This window comes from Mastigoproctus giganteus, chromosome 6 (assembly GCF_048544385.1).
Source record: "Mastigoproctus giganteus isolate SK-2022 chromosome 6, ASM4854438v1, whole genome shotgun sequence".
Taxonomy (NCBI): domain Eukaryota; kingdom Metazoa; phylum Arthropoda; class Arachnida; order Uropygi; family Thelyphonidae; genus Mastigoproctus; species Mastigoproctus giganteus.
Window position 1 is genome coordinate 149,711,281 of NC_143580.1, and position 23,396 is coordinate 149,734,676.

The following is a 23,396-nucleotide window of genomic DNA, read 5'->3' on the forward strand; positions in this document are numbered from 1 at the left end:
CGGATTGAACTGTTTGCATTATTTCTTCAATACAGTTTTGCCTTGACCTTACATTAAAACAATCAATATCATCTTCATCAGATGGTAAGTTGCCAGATACTGTTTTGCCAAATATTCCCACAATCAGAAACTCGATTCGATTCACTGGATGGGCTCTACAGTAATCAAGAAGTACGACACATTTAGAATTTGGACTCCTCCATTCACATAAATTCTTTCAAACTGCTATAATGAATTCACGAGTGAACCAATCTTGAAAAATTTCTGTCCATCCATGCATTTTTTGGGTCTTATAAGTCACCGGCAAATGCATAATTCCCTTCAAGGCTTGTGGACGATGGCATTTATCAATTACTAAAGGCTTAATTCTGTGTTGGCTCAATGCATTTGAACACATAAGAACTGTCACTCTTTCTTTATTTTTCTAAAAACCACTTGCACTTTTTTCTTTGCAACCTGCCAATGTTTTTTGTGGCAAACATTTCCAGTGGAGACTGGTTTCATCAGCAATGTATATTTGGTTAGCTGTAAGATTACTGTCATTAACAAGCTTCTCAAATGTCATACTGTATTCTTTAGCCACTTCTGTGTCAGCAGTATTTTTTTCTCCTGCAATGTCTAATTTTCTAATTCATGTGTCTTATCTTAAATTTAGTTAAGCATCTATCAGTAAAGGCAACTGTTGTATCAATGCTCATTTTCAATTTAAAATCTTTTGCTTAGGCAATAATCATTGACCCTGATATAGCCATACCTTCCAATCGTTTTAATAAAAAACACTCATGCAGCACGTTATCTAAGTTTTCTCATTTTTGCTTGTGTAAACTTTTTCTATCAGCTATCTTATTGTTAGGTTCTGAACACGTTATCTAAGTTTTCTCATTTTTGCTTGTGTAAACTTTTTCTATCAGCTATCTTACTGTTAGGTTCTGAACATGCAGTAAATTGTAAAAGTTTGTGCATTGAATGTTTAATATCATACTATGTTGACGATCCAATGTTATATTCTGCCATTAATGTACTCCTACTTATGCCCCATTCTATATTCTTTATTATATAGTTTGTCACTAAGCTTTAATGTTGTTGTTCTTTTCTTCTCCATATGAGGTTTATTAACTTTAGGAGCCATAGTGAGGAGTTTTTAATTTAAAATAAATGTAAAACAGCAGTATAATTCGTGCTATCACAGAATTCACTTTTGAAATGGCAAATGTAAACAAATAGAGTAATCATGTGATTTGCCGTTTTCTTTTTTTGGCGCTGCAGGACATCTGCACTGTATGTAAACATCCAATCTCAATGTACAATTAGCTCGAATGTTCTGTTACTTAGGATGCTGTTATTTCGGCAGTTTAGTGTATTTGTTATACTGAAATTTTTATTTTGTTACTAGACATGACGGGCAACGTTGTCTACCGTCATGTCTAGTTCATTCAACTGCCCTTGAATCTGAATACCAAAAGGTTTTTTGGCAGTCCGACAGGAGATGTGCAAATTGGACAGGAGATGTGCAAAATGCTCCAGTGGCTGTCCACATGGCCTGATGGTGGATTGGATCTAACCACCGAAGTACACTATCTCTAGCAGAACCATAAACCTGAGACCCATAATCGAGTTTGGAACAGGCAAGTGCTTGGTAAAGACGAAGAAGGGTAACACGATCTGCGCCCCACGAAGTTGACAAAAGGGCGAAGGATGTTAAGCCCATTAACACATCTTGTCCTAAGCTGATGAATATGTTGTAAAAATGTCAGCTTCTTGTCGAAAATAAGTGCAAGTAATTTGAATTCTGCTACAACTGGGATGTTGTTTTGCCCAAGCCTTAATTCTGGGTCAGGATGAAGATTACGTTTGCGACAGAAGTGTACACAGTTTTCTGTGATGAAAATCTGAACCCATTATTGGTTATTTGGTTTTTAGGAGCATTAGCAACTAAGGCCATATTGCTCCGGGAATATGCAGTGGTCATTCCCTGACCTTTCCGCATCCTCCGTATTTGGTGGTGACAGGCTCGAACCCCAGTCAAATCAAGAAGCATATGCTACACACTGCTGCTCCTTCCCACCTGTCTACGGAGGCGCCCTGAACCCATTAGCCAAAGACCAAGCTGTAAGATCATCAATGGTTTTCTGCAGTTGCCTTTCAATGACCCTCATATTGCATGAATGAAAAATATAGCAAAATCGTCAACATAGAGGGCATTGTTTACCGTGGGTGGAAGTTGTTCTGCGATGGAGTTTATTTTGATTGCAAAAAGTGTGACACTTAGAACGGATCCTTGTGGGACTCCCTCTTCCTGAGAGAACATTCGTGAGAGGGTGAATCCTAAACGGACTTGAAATTGGCGATTCGAAAGAAAGTTTTTAATAAAAGAGGACGATTACCTCTAAGACCAAAGTTATAGAGGTCTTTTAATATTCCAAATCGCCAGGCTGTGTCATATGTATCAAAGAAAACTGCTACCAGATGCTCGGATTTAATAAAAGCATCACGAATGGACGTTTCCAATCGGATTAAATGATCCAAAGTGGATCTATTTCTTCAGAAGCCGCAGTGAGTCGTGGAAAGCTGACCAATTATTTCCAAATACAGTAATCCCCCACTATTTGCGGGGGTTACGTTCCTGAGAAATGTCGCGAATACCGAAAACGCAAATACTGAGTTATGGCTCCCATAATAATAATAAAGGGGTTCCGTTCCAAAGTATGAAATATATAAGAAAAACTAGTCTAAAATTTTGTCTATGTATGTATTATATGTACCTTCATAATATGACCATTAGAAATGCAAGCATATGGCATCGAAATGAAAATAAGAAACAATTTACTATTAAATGTAATATTTATTAGAAATTTCAAACAAATCTTTCAAACCAGCGCCTTTGCTATCTAAAAAAAATTTGCTATCACCAGTTTCGCTAAAGTGTTGATAAAGGAGTTTTGCCTTTTCACGAATGATGAGTGAACTTAACGGAATTTTATTTTGAGTTCGGTCTTCTATCCACAGATTTAAAGCTTTTTCCATTTTTTCTAATTTAACATCACGAGTTACAGAGCAAATTTTTTAAGCAATTAGCGCGTTTTCACGGACACTATGGCGGATTTTTTCTTCCGATTTTTTGATTGATCGTACCATTGACTCATTGATTTTATAATGTTTTGCCACTGAAGAGACACTTTCACCATTAGAAATTTTATCTAACAACTCAATTTTATTCGCTAATGTCATCACCTTCTTTGATATTTTCACATTTCCTTTGTTATTCGTAGCCATATTTTTGTACGGGTAAAAAAGAACTTGTCCACAATAAAGGCACTTTCTTCAGTTAACACACTCGAAAAAGTCTGTTTTACACTGCAAAACGGTAGATTTATCACTTTTGTAAGCATATCAATTTATAAATTGATATGCTTACAAAATATGCTGAATCAATTTATAAATTGATAAATTGATTCAATTTATAAGCATATAAATTAAAAGCAAACGACCAAACCTTCCATGAAAAGCGCATAACACGTGAACAAGGATTAGCGAGAAACATCCACGCTCGCGATTTTGTCACCCCTCTCCCCCCATCCATTGAACACTGTTTTGACCGGAAAGATAATTTTAGCCACGCCCATGTTTTTTATGGCGGAAAATATTCACAGCGCTTTAAAATTCACATTTTTTTAGGTTTCATTTTATATTAAATCAGCGATCGCAAATACACGAAACCGCGAATAGCGGGGGGTTTACTGTACCACACAAGGCGTGCATTAACCATTCTTTCCAGGACTTTGCACAAACAGCTTTCCAGAGCGATAGGACGATAGTTACTTGGATTTCTAGGATCCTTTCTTGGTTTCAAGAAAGCAAGAATGATAGCCTTTCGCCAGGGAAAGCAAGAACGATAGCCCCTTTTGTATAGAAGTTTAGTGGGTTTTCTCACTTTTCTTTTTCAGGGACCAAAACTCTGCGGGAAAAGATGTTATTGCAGAGATTTTTGCAAATGTTTCCCCCTAGAGTATTTGCAACTGCAGTTCGATCTGCAATTGGACATCCGTTCTGCTTGAGGATCACTGAAGGGCATGGTGGATGTTTTCCCTTCATTTTCCAGATCTTATCCCAGACTACTTTTGAGATAGCAGCCTGAGTTATGGACGATGTAAAACGAATCCAAGATTTCCTTTGGCTCTGACATCGTACATAACGCACTCTCGCATGCACGTTTAAATGATATTAAATGATATTAAATTTTCCGCCGATATCCCACTAAATGTGGGATATCGGCGGAATATCCTACATTATTTGTTTTGTGCTTTTTTTTACTGTTGTGCATTCTGAATTCCACCAAGGTTTGGAAAATAGTGGGAACCGGCTGGATGATTTTGGGATTGCAATTGCAGCTGCTTGGACAATCGTTTCTGTGACATACATGACTGCATCATTGATTGGCTCCTGACTGACTGTAGTGATGTCAAGATTTGCCAAATGTTGAAAGGCATTCCAGTCAGCCTGATCAGTCTTCCATCGCGGTAAACTAAATGGCAGACACGGGCTACCACTAGTTAGGGTGGTTATCACGGGGAAGTGATCGCTTCCATATGGGTTTTCTTCTACCTCCCAAGTAAGTGAAGGAAGGAGAGAAGGTGAGCAGATAGAAAGATCAATGGCAGAGAATGTATGGGTAGGCATGTGGAAGGTGTCTGTTCCCACATTTAGGAGGGAGAGGTCATTGTCAGTGAGCATATGCTCTATGACTCGTCCCCTTCCATTGATGTTAGCACTACCCCACAGAGTGTTACGTCCATTGAAATCCCCAAGAATTAAACAAGGGGAAAGCAATTGCATGATAAGATCACCAAGGTCTTTCTGGGGGATGTCATTGCCAGGTGGCAAATAAACAGAGCAGACAATTAATAAGAACCCCATATACGGCAAATTGCTACAGGCTCAATGCTAGTTGTAAGTTGCAAAGGCTGAAATGGGATATGGTTGCCGACGAGGATTGCGACTCCTCCATGAGCAGGTTTGGTTTGGTTTGGTTTTTGGGTTTTATTGGCGCATTAGCCATGAGCAGGACCATCCACAATTCTATCCTTACAAATGATGGTAATGTTATGCATGGCAGGGTCATCATTTGCCTTTAAATAAGTCTCCTGTATGCAAAAGCAAGCTGGTTTGTGCTTTTGCAGGAGTGCCTTGATGTCATCAGTATTTTGCCGGAATCCACAACAGTTCCACTGTAGGAATTTAGCCATTACTTGGACTTGGTGGGTCCATCAGGCGGCTTCCAAGGTGCTGAGGGCTTAATTTTGTCAGTCTTGGATTTATCTTTCCTGGGGAAGTATGGACGCTGTCCTGTGCCCATATCTTCCTCTGCAAAGAGTTCCAAGACTGACTCATCGTGTACCTCCTTGGTTTCAATATCCATTATTTCTTGCCCTGAAGTGGGCGATTCACTTTTCTGTAATGTTACTTTAGTGCTTGCTGTTGTTAATGCTGGAGCACTGGGAGGTACCGATATTGGAGTGGCAGCTGACTGCAATTTTTGGGTGGGCTTTAGTGAACTCAATAAGTAGCGGGTAATGGGAGTAAAAGAGTCCCTTGGGGGAACAGTCATATCAGTTTGGGTCCCAATGGTAATTTTACCAGAAACTTTCTGGGCGTACGAAGGCTTCCTGCTATTTATTGGTTGGATGTGTTTTCTGGCCTCTGGGTAGGAGATATTCAGCTCCGTTTTTAATTTTTGAATCTAATTTTAGTCCTTCCACCGCTGGCATGCTCGAGAGTATGCAGGGTGCTCTCCTTGGCAGTTAGTACAATTAGGCTTAGGAGCTAGACATTCCTTGCTCTCATGATCTTTAGCACCACACTGAGCACAGGCAGGGTTACCACAACAAGCTGTTTGTGAGTAATCGTACTTTTGACATTTAAAACACCTCGGTGGGTTTGGAACGTAAATCTTCACTGGGCAGTTTAAATACCTTGCCTTGATGGAACTTGGAGGCCGTGGAGTGTTAAATGTTAGGATGAGAACTCGGATAGGAACAAGATTCCCATCCTTTCACATGGATATTCGCTTCACAGCCATCACTCCTTGTTCTTTTAATTCAGAACAGATCTCTTCTTCAGAAACGTAAAGATCCCACTCTGATATGACACCTCGTGACGAGTTCAGAGTTTTGTGAGGGGTTACGATGATGGGTATTCCCCCTATAGATGTGGATTTCAAAATTTTTTCAGCATGCTTTGTATTTGATGCTTCAACTAAAATATCTCCAGAATGCAGCCGTTTTACCTATTTAGGTGAACCTGCCATCCCTTCTGGATAAAGAAAGATGACATTTTCCCAATTGACTGCTCTCCGGTGGAATGGAGAATGAGGGAAAAGAGGTATCACAGATGGTGTTTTTTCCTCAGTTCTGGCTCTTTTAACAGAATTGGTGTCATTATCATCTGATGATCAATTAGGTAGGAGCCTTGTTGGGGCCCCAGAAGAAGAAGAAGGATTTAAATTACTCATAGGAGTAAGATAAAAATTTCCGATGCCCTAAGTACCTCACCCACCATGGAGCCCTACGAGGGGATGCCACTCGTGAACTAGCAGGTACTGTGTACACAAATGGGATGTCAAGTTCGCTTAGGAGCACCATACCCACGTTTCCAATAAGCCTTGATCCTGTCCCAGGACCAAAGGGAGGGAGACTTATTGGAATGCAGTTGATCCTAGCAGTAAGAACCACCCGCCGATTGATCCCAGTCAGGCTGGTCCAGGACCACCCATCTTGTTGAAGCAGGGGCCAAAGTGGTGTATTAAGGCTGGCCCCTCAACCACCAGGATCTCCCTTTCCAAATTCCACAGATCACGGCGCACGACTGCACATGCCGGATTACAACGATGTAACCCTGGAACCAAGGTAACGATGTAACCCTGGAACCATACCTTGGTTCCAGGGTTACATCGTTAGATCCCAGTAATGCTAATCTGGTAAACCAGCAGGATCACTGGGAGGTCCCCTCACTACGTACAGGTGCCCACATCGAGGGGAATTTGTTAGCTATATTTGTTAGCTATTGTTGGCGTGTCATTTTTGCTTCAGAAAAGTTGCACGTTTCTTATTAAAGTTAATAAAGTCGCGTGTGGTTCCAGAACTCTTCCATTTCCTGAAGGCACATTGCTTATCTAGGAAGGCAGGCTTCGGGTCCCTTGAGAACCATGGTTTTGTCCATTTGGAGATTCAGCTGTCATGTGGGAAGCAAGGCCATTAGTGGCTTCTTCAATTGGCAGGATGGAAAGTGTATCCCAGTTGGTTGAGGTGAGAAAACTCATAATGACATCTTGCTTGATGAAATTAAATGAAAAAATGGTTTTGGTTAGGACTTCATCTTCAGGATGCATCAACAGGAACGTAAAAGCAAAGGTGAGTGGTTTGTGGTCTGAATTAAAGGCAAAGGTCAAATGATTGTGGATGTCAAATTTGCAGAATGAGGAAATACTAGGTCTAACGTCTGGTTGCCCCTTGTAGGCTATGATTCAAGGAGATCTAGCCCTAAATTTTCAATGAAGGTGATGAGATCACATCTAGCTTCCGAGTATCTAGGGGTAGGTATATTGAAGTCCCCTATAAAAAAGGTATGTTTATCAGAGGTGAGGTGGGTCGCAAGCCAGGAAAGCAATTCATCCCTGGAGTCTTGTGTATGATCAGGCAGAAGATAAATTGGGCAAATTTGGATCTGGTGCTTTCCACATGTAACGTTGGCACATAAAGCTTCAAAGTGTTCAGTACGGCTGATCCTTGAGGAAAGTAAAAAATTGCAATGGTAAATAATCATAATACCTCCCCCTTTTCTTCCTATACGATCATTAGCAGCATGATAAGATGACATTTATTTTTCTGTAAGGCAGATAATCCCAAATTCCTCGAGGAACAAGAGTGATTGCACGGAGTGGAGCTTATTACAAATACTCCTGACGTTTTGAGTAAAAACTGAACAGAGCCTGTTGGATTCAATGCCTTCTAATCCCTTTAATTGCTAGTGGCGATTTCTTGGGACAGAGACTCTGGAATTTTCCCAAAATTCCCTGACCCTTGATCCTAGCAGCCACACATAACAGTTAAGTATTGCAGCTAAATCAGAGGGTGAACAAGTCACATCGAAAGATGCATAAGAAGGGGTGTCTTGTACGCATTTGGCAGACACTAGCATGCACTCCAGTCTTGCTTAATATCAAATTCCAAATGTCCTGTGGGGATGCAACAGGATCAAGCCTTGTTACAAAAAAGGCACTAATCCAGGGGCAGATTTGACTTCTGTAGAGCCACTAATCCCAGGGATGAAACTGCCACACACACAATTATAGCCTTTACTCTGTTATCAGTGCAGGCAGTGGACATAATCAACGGCAGGCATCAAGGAGAAAGTGGCATCATCAGGAGCAACTTCATGAGGTGGTGATGGAAGAGACCGCATGCACGCGGTCAGTGGAGGGAAATTCACCCTCTCACGATTCGGAGCTGTCTGTGGTAAACCTTCCTGATTGGTGAGCAGGGTGGCTGATTTGTAGGAGGTTGCGGAGCAGCTGGCTGGGAAGGCCTAGGATGGGTGGGAAGTGCTACGTTTTGAGCCCAGGTACCAGTGAGGGGCTCCTACAGAGGCATATGGATAGAATGCATGTGGGAAGGGAGAGGCTGACCAGAGGGAGACGTGCCCCCATCGATTCTTCGGGTTTGTGAGGACTCATTAGCAGAAAGTTGTCGTGTCGGAGGAGCATCTGGAAATTCGCTTGAAGTAGAAGATTGCTTGGTACCAGAAAGAGGAGTAGATGGAAAGGACCTAGGAGGAATGGCCATTTTTGCCTGATTGTGAGGTGCGCTGAATTGATTGGGTCTCCTATTATGTGGGGCTCCCATCATGGATTCCCTTTGAATGGGAATTTTTATTCACTTGGTGTGGTTGCAACGTATTGTGATTATTATTAATGGAACAGATATAGTCCAATCCTTCTTGCAGTTGTGTATCTATCAAGTCCATCATCACTTTATCAATCTGGTGCTGGTTCTGTAATCACTTTTTAAGAATTTGCAGTATTCTGTTTCATTAAGGAGTGATTCTAGGGTGCTTTCGTTTAAATGGGAAGCCCTGTTTGGATTATCGTAAATTTCCTTGACAGAAGCATTAGGTACTTGATCCAATTCAGAGGTTTCTGTCCGAGTCCCTACATTTACTTTCTTGAATAGACTGTGGCTATGACAGCTAGCAGGATGCCTGCTATGAGATTCCTGCAGCGTGCTTGCAATTCCACAGAAGACTTCATAGAGTTTGTCAGCAGTTTGCTCAAATGATGTGGTGTATTTTTTCTTAACTTCCTCCTGCAGTACCTGTATCAGTTGCATAAATTATTTTTCCTTCTTAAGAAGATGCTTTTTTATCAATGTGAATTCTTTGCACATCATCACCAGGTCCATTAGTTTCGATGCACGCAATTTTGGTGGCATTTCAATCGCATCGGTCTGGCTGTGCGTAATAGCATGTTATCATTTAGGAGTTGTGAGGGAAGAATCTTGCTTTTTGTTGATGCCTTGCCACAGGCTTTTTGGGACTTCTGACACACCTGACTCATTTGTTTGGTATAATTTGCTGTCCACTGAGTGACAGGACTATTCCACAGTGTCACTGCATTTTCATGGCCAGTAATGGTTTTCTTCATTTCCATATGCTTGCATCTGTCCTCGGATGGATAAGAATAACTGTGCTTAAGCATGAGCTTTCCGCTGTGTTCTTCAAAATAAGTATATTTGTGATTGAACTAAGAGTTAGTCACGGCTGAACAGTAACCTTGAAGGTGAAATGTATTAGTTGTTGTTGTTGTTGTGGGGGTTTCATAGCGCATAAGCTACTTTGGCTATAATGCACCTATTCGTTAATTATAAAAATGAAAAGAGAAAGTCTTGTGCAGTCTTAAAAGTCCTTAATCAGAAAAGATTAAAAATTCCAGTTTGCTTGAGGAAGTGGAAAAATTCAGAAATATTGGCCTGGTCACCAATCAGATTCTCTAGAATTATTGGTTGATGGTTTACCAGTGATTGCAGGGTTGAAATTCTGTCTTGTTTATAATAGGGGCAGTCAATGAGAATGTGTTTAACAGTCATATTTATATAACACTGTGGTGGATCATCTCCTGTGAGTAAATGAAGGTGGGTCAGGTGAGTATGACCTATTCTTGCTCTTGAAAGGATTACTTCTTCTCTTCTCGATGTATGGACACTGATGCGCCAGATTTTCGGATCCTGTTTAATCTAAAGTTTATCATTAGTTTGAGAATGCCAGAGTGCTGTCCATTCTGATAGGCATGCAACATGAATGATTAGTACATAGTCTGATACTGGATCAGGGATATTAGTTAAATCTAAGGTGTTTGGACTTTTTGCAGCTTTATTGGCCAGTTCATTGCCCAAATTACCAGTATGCTGGAATCCAACAGAAGGTAACCAGTTGATGGCATTCTTCAATCTGCAGTAATAATCTTCTAATTTCATTTATAATAGGGTGGACTTTATCTGAAGAATTACACAATACGGATTGAGCTGAGGGAATCAGTGTAAATTACAGATTTTAAGGAATGGTCAGAATAGAGATTTTGTAAAGCTAGTTTAATTGCGAATAATTCAGCTGAAAAGATACTGAATTCATAGGTTGGATGCTGATACAACTGTATTCAGAAACACTGCAACTGCTCCAACATTTGCAAAATGCACTTAGCTCTTGTGACTTTCGAGAAGTGGCATCAAGCAGGATTGAACACCTTACATACCCCAAGTAGGGATTAAGCAGGAGGAGAAAACAAGGCAGCACATAGCACACTGGATAGCTGTATAGAAAGATTAATACAAAATCAAAAATTTCTATTTACCTCGGGCTTCCACTACCGATCCAGACAGAGATCCGAATCGATGACTTGATTCTGATTCGAATGATATAAAATTCACTGCATTATTGAGTAAAATGATAGAATAATTGAGAAGTGTGGACAGACACGTCTGCTTACGAACTGAAGCGTCATAGTTTGTGATGCATTAATGTGAGCTACACTGTAACATTAGAGGCCGACTGGGCTAGCCGGGTGGGTAAAGTGCCTGCCTGGCAATCCAAAGATCGCGGGTTCGAATCCTGCCTTGGGCTTGGATCCAAGTACTGCAAAAACCTTGGGAGGTGCATTATGGCCACAGAAGCCGATGCGCCAACAACTACCAAAAAAAAAGTAACATTAGAGAAAGCAGCTTCAGTTTATCAAGTTGAACATAAAAAAAAAGTAGCAACCCGGCTTAATTTGATTAACGGAAATGTGACTTGATTTCTAACATGGAACAAAAACTTTGAATTGTTATTGTCCTTGGGCAAATCTTACTGCAAACAGCAGGTCTGCAGATTCTGGCGAATCTAAAATGGCTTGAGATTTAATAAATGTTTAATCTCAAACCCCACTGATGCTTTTTATCTATAAAAACTATGAAATAACTTTAAACTGAAGTTTATAATTTATGACCATTGTTTAGATAACTTCCTACCACTGCTACCATGTTAGACAATGATTTTGAGGCTTATATAGACTCAGTTATTATACAAAGGCTGTTCAATAAAGAATGATCATAATTTTTTTTAACAACATACTTTTATTAATCATCTATATCTTGATCTATATCAATGTTTCTGTCATTCTTCAAAAACATGGTGGAAAGCATTTTTTGACATTGCACTTGAGAATCACCTCCAACGTCTTTACAACTTTTCTGATGACTGGAAACATTTTCCTCGCAACTCCTTTAACTTTGGAAATGAAAAAAAATTGCAGGGTGCAAGGTCAGGCTGTAAGATGCATGAGGAATATGTTTGACATTAATGCTGGCAAAGTAACTGATGATAGTATGAGTAATGTGAGGTCTTGCATTGTCGAAACAGCATCCACCCACCTGCATTCAGTTGTAGTAGTTTGCGACGAACGTGATCCGGTAAAGTGCGCAGCACAGTTCTGTAGTAAGGCCCCATAACAGTCATACTTTATCAAAGCTCTTGAAACCTGAATCACTGCCAAGTTGTATTTGTTTTTCTTTATTTGTGTTCAGCTCCTTGTTTTTATGATGTATTTCTATTTCTTTTTGCATTTGTAATCTGTATTTTGTAGCCTTTTGTATGTGTTCGCTATATTTTGTAGCCATTTGAATTTGTACTTATGTTATCTATATGTGAACCCCTGGCGCTCGTCGCCGTGATGGGATATTGTGCTGTAATTCTACTTCACAATAAAGATTTATTTATGTATTTATATGACGTGGCACAACATGCTGGTAAATCATTCCTTGAATGTCAAAAAAAGAAGTGACTATAACTTTTCCTGCAGAACCCACAACTTTTGCTTTTTTTCAGATATTTTGTCAATGACACAGACTTCCAACCAGAGCTTTGTTGCTTACTCTCTGGATCGAAATGATAAAGACATGTCTCATCCACCACCACTATCACCTTGTGCAGAACCTCACCACCTTCAGTAACCATCCAATGCAACTCCTGAATAACCTCCATGTGAACTTGCTGGTGCTCAAGTTTGAGTACCCTAGGAACACAGCATGCACAAACATGTGTCACATGCAAATGGTCATGGAGAATACTGTGCATGCTTCCTAATGATACTCTCAACATCTCTGCCAGTATTATATTATGATTTTCTCTCATGATTACTGAAGCAGTGTTTATAGTTTCCGTGGAGACAGAAGTGGTTGAAACTGCAGGACTGCCGATTTTTGTGACTTTGTGATTGAATCAAGTCCATCTTTAAACCACCTGCAAATGGTGCTATATGGAAGTGTAGATTCACCATAAGTCTCTTTTATCATTTCATACACTTTAGCTGATGTTTTCAGCTGGAGTTCCAACTACTGATGTGTGACAGCAGCAGTTCAAACTCCTTTTGTGATTGAATCACTTCCATCTTTAAATATTCTAACCCAACTGCAAGCTGTGCTATATGGAAGTGCAGATTCCGGCCAACCCTTCCCTATCTCTTCCATCATGCAGTATGATTGATGATTTTTGAGGTTATGATGAATGTCGTGGCGAGATCCAATATTCCTTACATTTCGAGGGTACAGCTCTAAAATGGTGTTTGCAGGCCGGCCACGAGATAGTACACCGGACCAAACCTTTTGGTAACTCTCTAGGAGGCTTCCGGATCAGCTAGTGTATAATCTTGCTACCTCTACTCTGCCAGATAGTGACTGGAGGGAGTCCGAGTAGTGTGTATGCGGGGAGCATTGTCAAGGCCACGTTATGTCAAGGATCTGGGTATATTCTTACCACATGTATGCCATATCCAAAAATTTCATTACTTCATACAGCATGTCCCACCCACTTTTTTCTTACTATTGAATACACCATGAATTGTCAAAATAATAGAGCAAGCTTATCTGCGAAAAGATCTAAACCTCCCAAGGACTTCCTAATTCATTTCACAAATATACGTGGTCTCAATTCCAATCTCAACGATGTCCATTTCCACTTGCAGTATTCCAAACCCCATGTACTTTTTCTGACTGAATCTCAGTTATCAGTTGATTCAACTACTGCTCATCTCAGATGTCCAAATTATTTGCTTTATGATTCCTTTCGCCTCAAAGGTGGTACTTGTGCATATGTCCATTCTGATATTCCCTGTCAGAGATTTAGCAATTTGGAATCTCCTCTCTTTGATCTTCTCTGGTTTAAAATCTCTCTACCTCATTGTGTAAAATTCATCTGTTGTCTCTACCGTTCTCCCAATTCCACTAATCACTTGGAGCTCTTTGACTTCCTCTCTTTGCAACTTGACTTCTCCAGTCCAACTTTCCTAACAGTGAGGTAATTTTCCTTGGTGATTTAAACGTTCACAACTCCAGCTGGCTTCCATTTTCTAGTCACACCGACCCAGCAGGTCGAGATGCTGAGGCTTTTGCAATTACTAATGACCTAGCACAGATTGTTCATTTACCTACAAGAATACGAGACAATCCTAATCATATAGCCAATACGCTTGATCTTTTTCTCACAAACAACCCTTCTAAGTACAAGGTTGAAGTGAGAGGTCCTTTAGGCACTTCAGATCACAACTTGGTGATTGTCTCTTCTCCAACGGAACCTTTATCTAATAGCTATTCCCAACCTCGTATTGTTTGGCATTACAAGAATGCAAAATGGGATGACCTGTGAGACTTCTTTTCTTCTTTTCCTTGGTCTGATTACTGTTTCAAAACTTCTGATGTCAACGTTTGCTCAGATCGTGTCAGTGAAATTATTCTTGCAGGAATGGAATCCTTTATCCCACACTCCACTTTAAAATCTCGTCCTTTATCTAAACCTTGGTTTTCCAATAAATGTGCTAAGGCTTCCAAGAGAAGAATGTTGCATATCGTAATTGGCTTCTTGCTCATTCTTCAGTTTCATTTTCTGCCTACACCAAAGCTCGCAACAATTGTAAAGCAGTTATTAATCAGTCCAAACTAGAGTTTGAACAGGCTAAGAGTAGAAAACTTGCTTCTTGCCCTAATGGTAGCCAAGCATTCTGGTCTCTTGCCAAAGCTATTGGCCGCAACTTTTGCCCATCTCTGCTCCCACCTCTCTCCAAACCAGATGGTTCTGTTGTCACTTCAGCCAAGGATAAAGCTGACCTGCTAGCATCCCATTTTTCTTCCAGCTCATGTATTAAAGATCTTGGTAAAACACCTCCCACCATTCCTAACACGCTCCATTCAATGCCTCCTGTGGTCTTCTGTCAAAAGGATATCAGAAGGATTTTGATGAATCTTGATGCTAAGAAAGCTCCAGGTCCTGATGGTATTTCTCCACTTGTTCTCAAAACCTGTGCTCCTGAACTTACTCCTATTCTTTGCCGCCTTTTTTCACTTTCTTATTCCAAAGGTGTTTTTCCTTCTGCTTGGAAATTTGCTCATATCCAGCCAGTTCCTAAAAAGGGTGACAAATCCCTCCCATCCAATTATCGTCCCATTGCAATTACTTCTACTCTTTCTAAAGTAATGGAGAAATCAATTAACCGCCAACTCTTAAACTACCTAGAAACCTTCCGTCTGATCAACGATCGCCAGTATGGATTCCGTCAGTGTCGATCCACTGGTGATATTCTGGCTTATGTTACCCATTTATGGACTAATTCGATGGAAAGGTTCGGTGAAACACAAGTAGTTGCTCTTGACATCTCAAAGGCTTTTGATCGTGTTTGGCATAAAGGTCTTCTAAACAAGCTTCTATCTTATGGTTTGCCAACTGTTTTTAGTAATTGGTTATCCAGTTTTCTCTCTGATCGCTCACTGAGGGTGATGGTAGATGGCTCTCTGTCTTCTAACTTCTCCACTAATGCCGGTGTCCCCCAAGGTTCAGTTCTTTCCCCCACTCTTTTCCTCTTGTATATCAATGACCTTCTTCCATTGACTGGAAATCCTATCCATAGTTTTGCTGATGATAGCACATTGCATTCAACTTTCCATTTTGAGAAACCTTGTCCTGCTCAATCAGCTTCAACTTCTTGAAAATCTGCTACCAATTCCTTAAATGCCGATCTTCAGGTAATTCTCCAGTGGAGCAAAGACAACTTAGTTGATTTCAACCTTCTAAAACTCAGTCTTGTCTTATGTCTCGCAAAAAGGATTGTTCTGCTCCTATTCTTATCTTTAGTGACATTCCGATTTCTAGGCAAAATGATATATCTCTTTTGGGGATTACCCTGACTTCTAATCTCTCTTGGCACAAGCACATTACAAATATTGCTTCCTCTGCATCTAAAAAACTTGGTTTTCTCTTTCCCTCTCGGCGTTACTTTTCTTCCAAACAGCTGCTCACTCTGTATAAATCACAAATCCGCCCTGCCATGGAATACTGTTCCCACATCTGGGCTGGTGCCCCTCAAAACCTCTCTCAGGCTTCTTGATTCCATTCAGAAGAGGGCAGTTAGGTTAATTAATGATTCATCTCTAACAGAGTCTCTCCACTCGCTTTCTCATAGACGCACTGTTTCTGCTGCATGCCTCTTCTACAGATACTTCCATGGGCACTGTTCTTCTGAATTGGTTCAGTTCTTTCCCCCACTCTTTTCCTCTTGTATATCAATGACCTTCTTCCATTGACTGGAAATCCTATCCATAGTTTTGCTGATGATAGCACATTGCATTCAACTTTCCATTTTGAGAAACCTTGTCCTGCTCAATCAGCTTCAAGTTCTCGAAAATCTGCTGCCAATTCCTTAAATGCCGATCTTCAAGTAATTCTCCAGTGGGGCAAAGACAACTTAGTTGATTTCAACCCTTCTAAAACTCAATCTTGTCTTATATCTCGCAAAAAGGATTCTTCTGCTCCTATGCTTATCTTTAGTGACACTCCGATTTCTAGGCAAAATGATATATCTCTTTTGGGGATTACCCTGACTTCTAATCTCTCTTGGCACAAGCACATTACAAATATTGCTTCCTCTGCATCTAAAAAACTTGGTTTTCTCTTTCCCTCTCGGCGTTACTTTTCTTCCAAACAGCTGCTCACTCTGTATAAATCGCAAATCCGCCCTGCCATGGAATACTGTTCCCACATCTGGGGTGGTGCCCCTCAAAACCTCTCTCAGGCTTCTTGATTCCATTCAGAAGAGGGCAGTTAGATTAATTAATGATTCATCTCTAACAGAGTCTCTCCACTCGCTTTCTCATAGACGCACTGTTTCTGCTGCATGCCTCTTCTACAGATACTTCCATGGGCACTGTTCTTCTGAATTGGTTCAGTTCTTTCCCCCACTCTTTTCCTCTTGTATATCAATGACCTTCTTCCATTGACTGGAAATCCTATCCATAGTTTTGCTGATGATAGCACATTGCATTCAACTTTCCATTTTGAGAAACCTTGTCCTGCTCAATCAGCTTCAAGTTCTCGAAAATCTGCTGCCAATTCCTTAAATGCCGATCTTCAAGTAATTCTCCAGTGGGGCAAAGACAACTTAGTTGATTTCAACCCTTCTAAAACTCAATCTTGTCTTATATCTCGCAAAAAGGATTCTTCTGCTCCTATGCTTATCTTTAGTGACACTCCGATTTCTAGGCAAAATGATATATCTCTTTTGGGGATTACCCTGACTTCTAATCTCTCTTGGCACAAGCACATTACAAATATTGCTTCCTCTGCATCTAAAAAACTTGGTTTTCTCTTTCCCTCTCGGCGTTACTTTTCTTCCAAACAGCTGCTCACTCTGTATAAATCGCAAATCCGCCCTGCCATGGAATACTGTTCCCACATCTGGGGTGGTGCCCCTCAAAACCTCTCTCAGGCTTCTTGATTCCATTCAGAAGAGGGCAGTTAGATTAATTAATGATTCATCTCTAACAGAGTCTCTCCACTCGCTTTCTCATAGACGCACTGTTTCTGCTGCATGCCTCTTCTACAGATACTTCCATGGGCACTGTTCTTCTGAATTGGCTTCTATAATTCCTGCTCTCTCTTTCAAAACAGTCCAAACACGTGCTGCCACCAGCCAACATCCATTTACTGTCCAACTTCAAACCCGCAGAACCAACTTTTCATCTTCCTCATTTATTCATTCAACTGCCGTTTTCTGGAACAACCTTCCTTCATATGTATTTCCTGAAAATTACAGTCTACAGAAGTTCAAGTGCAATGTCAACAAATATCTTCTTTCGTCTTCTCAACCTCCAACCCAAGCACGGTACTAAGTAATATAGGTTCTAATACCTCTCGTGTTTGGGGTTCTCATAAAAAAAAAAAAAAAAAGATTCATCATAAGCCTCTTTTACCATTTCATATGCTTCAGCTGATGTTTTCTTGAGATGGAAATAAAATTTGAGAGCAGCATACTGTTCCTTGATTACCACACCCATTGTTGCATAGGCAAAACTGAACAGGCATAAGCTTGACTGACTCTGGGTCACACCGTGCACGAGTCAACTACACAGTTGCTAAGTGATACAGCTTAGTTTGGTCTTAAATTCCATAGCTCAGCTATAAATAGCAAGCAGTATGGTTGTTCATGAAAAATTATGATCTTTCTTTATTGAATAGCCCTCATATTATGGTTAATTTTTCTGTTTTATTTCAATAAATAGTGTTTGTATTAAGTAATAAGAATGTTTTTCTTGAAATACACAGGCGATTATTTGAATTTCCTTTCAAACCTTCCATAAAAGGGTGAACTAATTTAACTAATTACTGAACACTTATTCCCCTTGTGAAGCAAAACAGCTTTCCTTCAAATATGCTTCAGCATGAGTGAGGTGCTATGATTTGTCATTGTTGCCCTGGGGTATTCCAAAATATACTTCACATGCACTGCCAAACTTAAGTGTTCCTTTAAATATTATCTGCAGATATAGAAGAACTCTGGAAATCACTGGTAACCTTGACTGTTAACCATTATAATCTAATAATTTAGCCACCACCGAAATATGCAATATCAAATATGTTATGCAATACTGAAACTACTACTACATAACATAACATAACAGAAATTATGAAAATGTGCAATTCCTTCCAAGCAACATGACCATATAACAAAATCAACACCAAAACTCAGCACAATCAATTGTGAAAATAAATTAAAATAAATTTTTGTTACAGCATTAATTATAATCAGCATTAATCAGAAATTCATAATTATTGCAACCAATAAAAAAATAGCTTCAAAATGTAACTATGCTCTAAAATAGCACTTTTTTATTATTTTATTTGACAAAATAAATTCAAAATTTACATATTCAAATTTAATTACCTCTCTTTCAATTTCTCTTTCTTGAGCTAAAATAGCTTCATCCTGATTAACATCTGAAACAAGATAATCATTAGTTACATTTTTAATTTTTATCATCATGATTCATCTTTTATCAATCTGTATTTCACTCTATCTTGGGCCAACGCTAATTTTTGGCCCAAGCTATATAATTAAAGTTATGATTGTTCCAAAACAGCAAAGAAAACTGATAAAACATGTTGATGCTTAACAGGCACACTATGGAAATTCACAACAAAAAGGAAACTGGAAATTATGTTGTATTAAAATGTACTTTTATAAATTAAATTATAATTTATGCAGTATGACATTTAGGCCCCTTTTTTTTTATCTTAGTTACTAATGTAATGTTACTTAGTCACTAAGTCCTTAAGAAACAGTGAAAAGAAACACCAATTCTGAGTGCAATATGAAAAATTTATTCAACAATTCAGTCAGTAAATAAACTAAGTGAAATTGAAATATTGACCAACCTGTTAATTCAATAATAAAATAATAAGAATGAAATGTAGCCTTACCTTACTTATTTTGTTTTGAAAAATAAAATTAAACACATAAAATCCCTTTATAATGAATACCATTTCAAAAAATTTCACTATAATGAAAATATTTCTAGAGGCTGGATGAATATTCTTCCTCTTGCTCAGAATAATCGCCTGAGAGGGCATAAATTCAAACTGAGGAAAGACAGTTTTAGGATAGATGTGCAGAAGTTTGTCTTTAGCCAGCGAGTGGTTGATTGCTGGAACAAACTTCCATCTGTCGTTGTAGAAGTTGATAGATTAAACAGATTCAACCAGAACTTGACAAACATTTGAAGCAAGTGGATAGGTAAGATAAGCGGTTTTTTTTTTTTTTTTTTTGGCTGATTCCATATAAGCTTGCTTTCTTGCATCAAGTGCCTTTGCTAATGCTAATATACTTATTACTAGTGCTTTGTCTCATTTGAATGAAATAGTTCTAATGAAAAATATGGTACATGAAATCATTTAGTCCACATATGAATAAAATGAATCAGTTTATGGTGGAAAAACCATATAAAAAATTATAAATGAGCAGTGTGAGAATGAATAAATGCTAATTTGATTTTATCAGTCACTTGAAACCCACTCTCTTTATTGCATGCATTCATATTGTAAATACACCTAAAGAAGGAATAAAGAAACACTAACCATATTTGCTTTAAAGAAAAAAATGGAAGTTTTGAAAGATGTGAAAAAAGGGTTTTGTAGCACACCTTCCCCAGCTTCCATTTTCCTGAATGATCAAGTTCAAATCCTCTGCATTTTATTCCCTCCACTGTAATACATACACAATGATACAGTATACTGCAACCTTTTCATTAAAGGAAAAAAATAATTTTAATGATGCATAATGATAGAACATATGAGATACTGAACTTCATACTAGTACCCCACCTCCCGATATAAAAGAGTACTGCTCAACAAGAGAAAGTACTGATATTTCTTCTAACAAATGCCACTTTTTTTTTTTTTTTTAATTTTTCTGCTATTTCTTTAAATTTGTAAATGAAATCAAATCTACCTGTGTACCTTTGTCCATCAATATTCTGTTATACAGTATTGTCTGTTTTCATTTTAATACACTATGAATTACAAATCATTAATTTTTTTTATTTGGCATTTAACAGATGCCAGGCAAGCAAAGGTGATCTTTCTTCTAGGCAAATTTCCCATTTACATGTGGCATCTATGAGATGGCAACAGATATTAATGTTGCCATAGTGCTTTAGTCTCCCCACCTAAATGTGAAAGACCAAAATACAGATGCTCAAACTGTGCTTGCAGACACTATGAGAGCATCTCGATTTCAGTTAGGGGGATTGGTATTAGTCGCAGAGTGCAAGGAAGCAGCCAGATTTTATTGCACTGGCTAAAATTAAATAAATAAGAATGATAATAATAATAAAATAAAAATCAACAATAATAAAAAAAAAGAATAAAATAATAATTATTATTATTATGAAGATCTAAAAAGGCAATGTGTCACTGACACTTCCTAGAAGCAACCACAACAAAATGGAGGATCACCATCAAGGTCGAGAACATCATGACCAGACCGATCCCCTATCAGAAGGGGTATCTTCCAGAGAGATGCCCTGAGCCCACTATGGTTCTGTCTATCGCTCAACATTTGTCCACCATGCTCAATTACAGAAAGTACAGATATACCCTAAAACAGTGGTTTTCAACCGGGGTGCCCCGACAACATCCTTGGGGTGCCGTGTGATTTGGGTTTAAGTTAAAGTTATTATTATTTTTTTAAATTTGTACATTTATTTCATTATAAAAAGGTGTACAGTATCCATTGTACCATGTACAGTAGCCATATATTTTTAATTTTGTGGTGATCTATAATCGATCTTTATTTAGTACCTCTATACAAAGAATAAAATTATTATATAGGTATATATTAAAAGGTCGAAAACCACTGTATCATCAAAGTTTCTTGCGGCGACCGACTAACTGGTTAAAATAAATTTATTAAAATAAAAATGATATAAACATAAGATAAAACAGAAATAAAATAAGATAAAAGTGTTAAAATACAACAAGACAAATGAGTTAAAATATATATAATAAAAGCGTTAAAATACATAGATAGTAGCTTTCGAAGCAGAGTGCCTCTTCATCAGCTAGTGTGTCAAAGGTGTACTTCAGTATATATTAATGGTTACAATAGCACAAGTCAGCTGGGCATGATCATGTATCATGAGTCTGGTGTCGGTAAAGCAGAATTATATACACGTGATGATCGCCAGCGCTCATCGCACTGCAATACAGTACAGTCTGTTCTCGTATAGCACGATAGTTGTGTTCCTAGAAACCCTCGTGCAATGCAAAATCGTGCAATATAAACAACAGGCCCTATGGGAAAAGTGGGGTTAGGTGCCCACCACCCAAGATTGAACACACATTTGGAACCAAAACATTACCAAACACAATAAATAATCGGGTAATTTTAATCGTTATAAAATACTTACGTATTTTATAACGATCAAAATATTATAATAATATTATAATATTATAATAAAAAATAATATTTTTTATTATAATATAATAAATAATAAAAAATATTTATTTTTTTATTATATTATAATAAAGAATTTTTAGTATTTTTTAATACTAAAAAAATTTGTTATATTAAATAAAATAGTCGTAATAAAATACTTACGTATTTCATAATACGTAAGTATAAATTATAATAAGTAAGTCGTAATAAAATGCTTACGTATTTTATTACGACTATTACATAATAAAATATTGCTAATGCTTTTGCTTCTATCGTAAGCAAACTTGTTTTTTGTTTGATTTTCTATCCAAACAGATGACAGCCGTTCCATCTCTTCCAATTCTTGTGTCTTAATCTAATGGATTTTAATTACACTTTGAATTGTTCCCGCTATGAAAGTTGTTTTTATTTTCTCCGCATTCTTTGTAATTTTCGGCGTTGCCTCATTTAGGTCTGTAGCACGTGCAATATCACATGGTCTTTCATTTCGCTCAAAGCGTTTCACAATTTCATAGTTTTTCTCTACCGACAGAGGCGGACTGGCCATAAGCCTTACCGGGGAAACCCCGGTGGGCCGGAGGCCGGTGTGATTTTGGCCATAAACACTAGTATTAGGCCACCATAAATTTTCCCGGGTAAGAATTTTTGATCCAGTCCGCTTCTGTTTATCGATATTGCTTTTTTTTTTTTTCTCTCTGAATCTGCAGTGTCTTCGCCAGGACGCTTCCTTTTCACACCTTTTAAGTATTTTACTCATTTTTAAAACACAATTACAAAACGAGGAAGCGCCCTTAATACACATAAACAAAGCTGCGCGCGTGTAGCAACTGAATAAACAACTCCGTAAAGGCCGAGATACATTATTAACACCTCACATTTTACTAAAGCACATTTCTGGGGGTTACTACCATAAAACAATAAAAACAATTTCCAATTGCGTTTCTGCTAATGGAATCTGTTATAAACTGGTCGTAAACTCAATCTAATTGCAATTGCAAATTATCGATAGCTGGAATTGTGTGGATTTTTACGTCATTATGGTGAAATGTGTTTCCCCTTCACTGATATAAAACACATAAATACATTTTCAGAATCTTCTTTAGTCCTATCGTGTTGCGTTCAGTTGGCGTGATTCCGCGTTTGACTGCCATTTCTTGTAAACACGAAGGCGAATCGTGCATAAGCGAATTCGGTACGTGTTATATAAGATATCGTTCCCCTATTTATAAATCGTGTATGATCGAATTCGTGTAATGTAAACACGTGTTATACGAGGACCGACTGTATTCTATAATAGGGTGTAAGTGTACTCCCCTCGTCCGATTCATAGTACTATTATTGGTGGTTATGTGTAGTGCTTCAAGCCATGAGCGCTGGCAGTAATCACGTGAACAGTCAACGATTTCAATATCCCGTTGGGGATCAAGATTGTGCTGCTCAAGCCAATAATGTTCGGCAACTGTGGAGTGTTCAAAATTAGCGGTTCGCAGAGCCACCTCGTGCTCAGAAACCCGATCTTTTAATCTTCTACCAGACTCACCTACATAACAGCCCCCCC

General features: G+C 38.6%; 1 protein-coding gene across 3 annotated transcripts in view; it reads right to left on the reverse strand.

Moving 5' to 3' along the window:
* LOC150084652 (ubiquitin thioesterase OTUB1) overlaps positions 1-23,396 on the reverse strand; it is a 297,048-nt gene that overhangs the window by 227,277 nt on the left and 46,375 nt on the right. For all 3 annotated transcript variants that reach the window (XM_090375384.1, XM_090375383.1, XM_090375385.1), the window contains exon 2: positions 18,788-18,840. In XM_090375384.1, the coding sequence (XP_090231510.1) occupies positions 18,788-18,840 (53 nt within the window). The remainder of the gene's footprint in view (positions 1-18,787; positions 18,841-23,396) is intronic.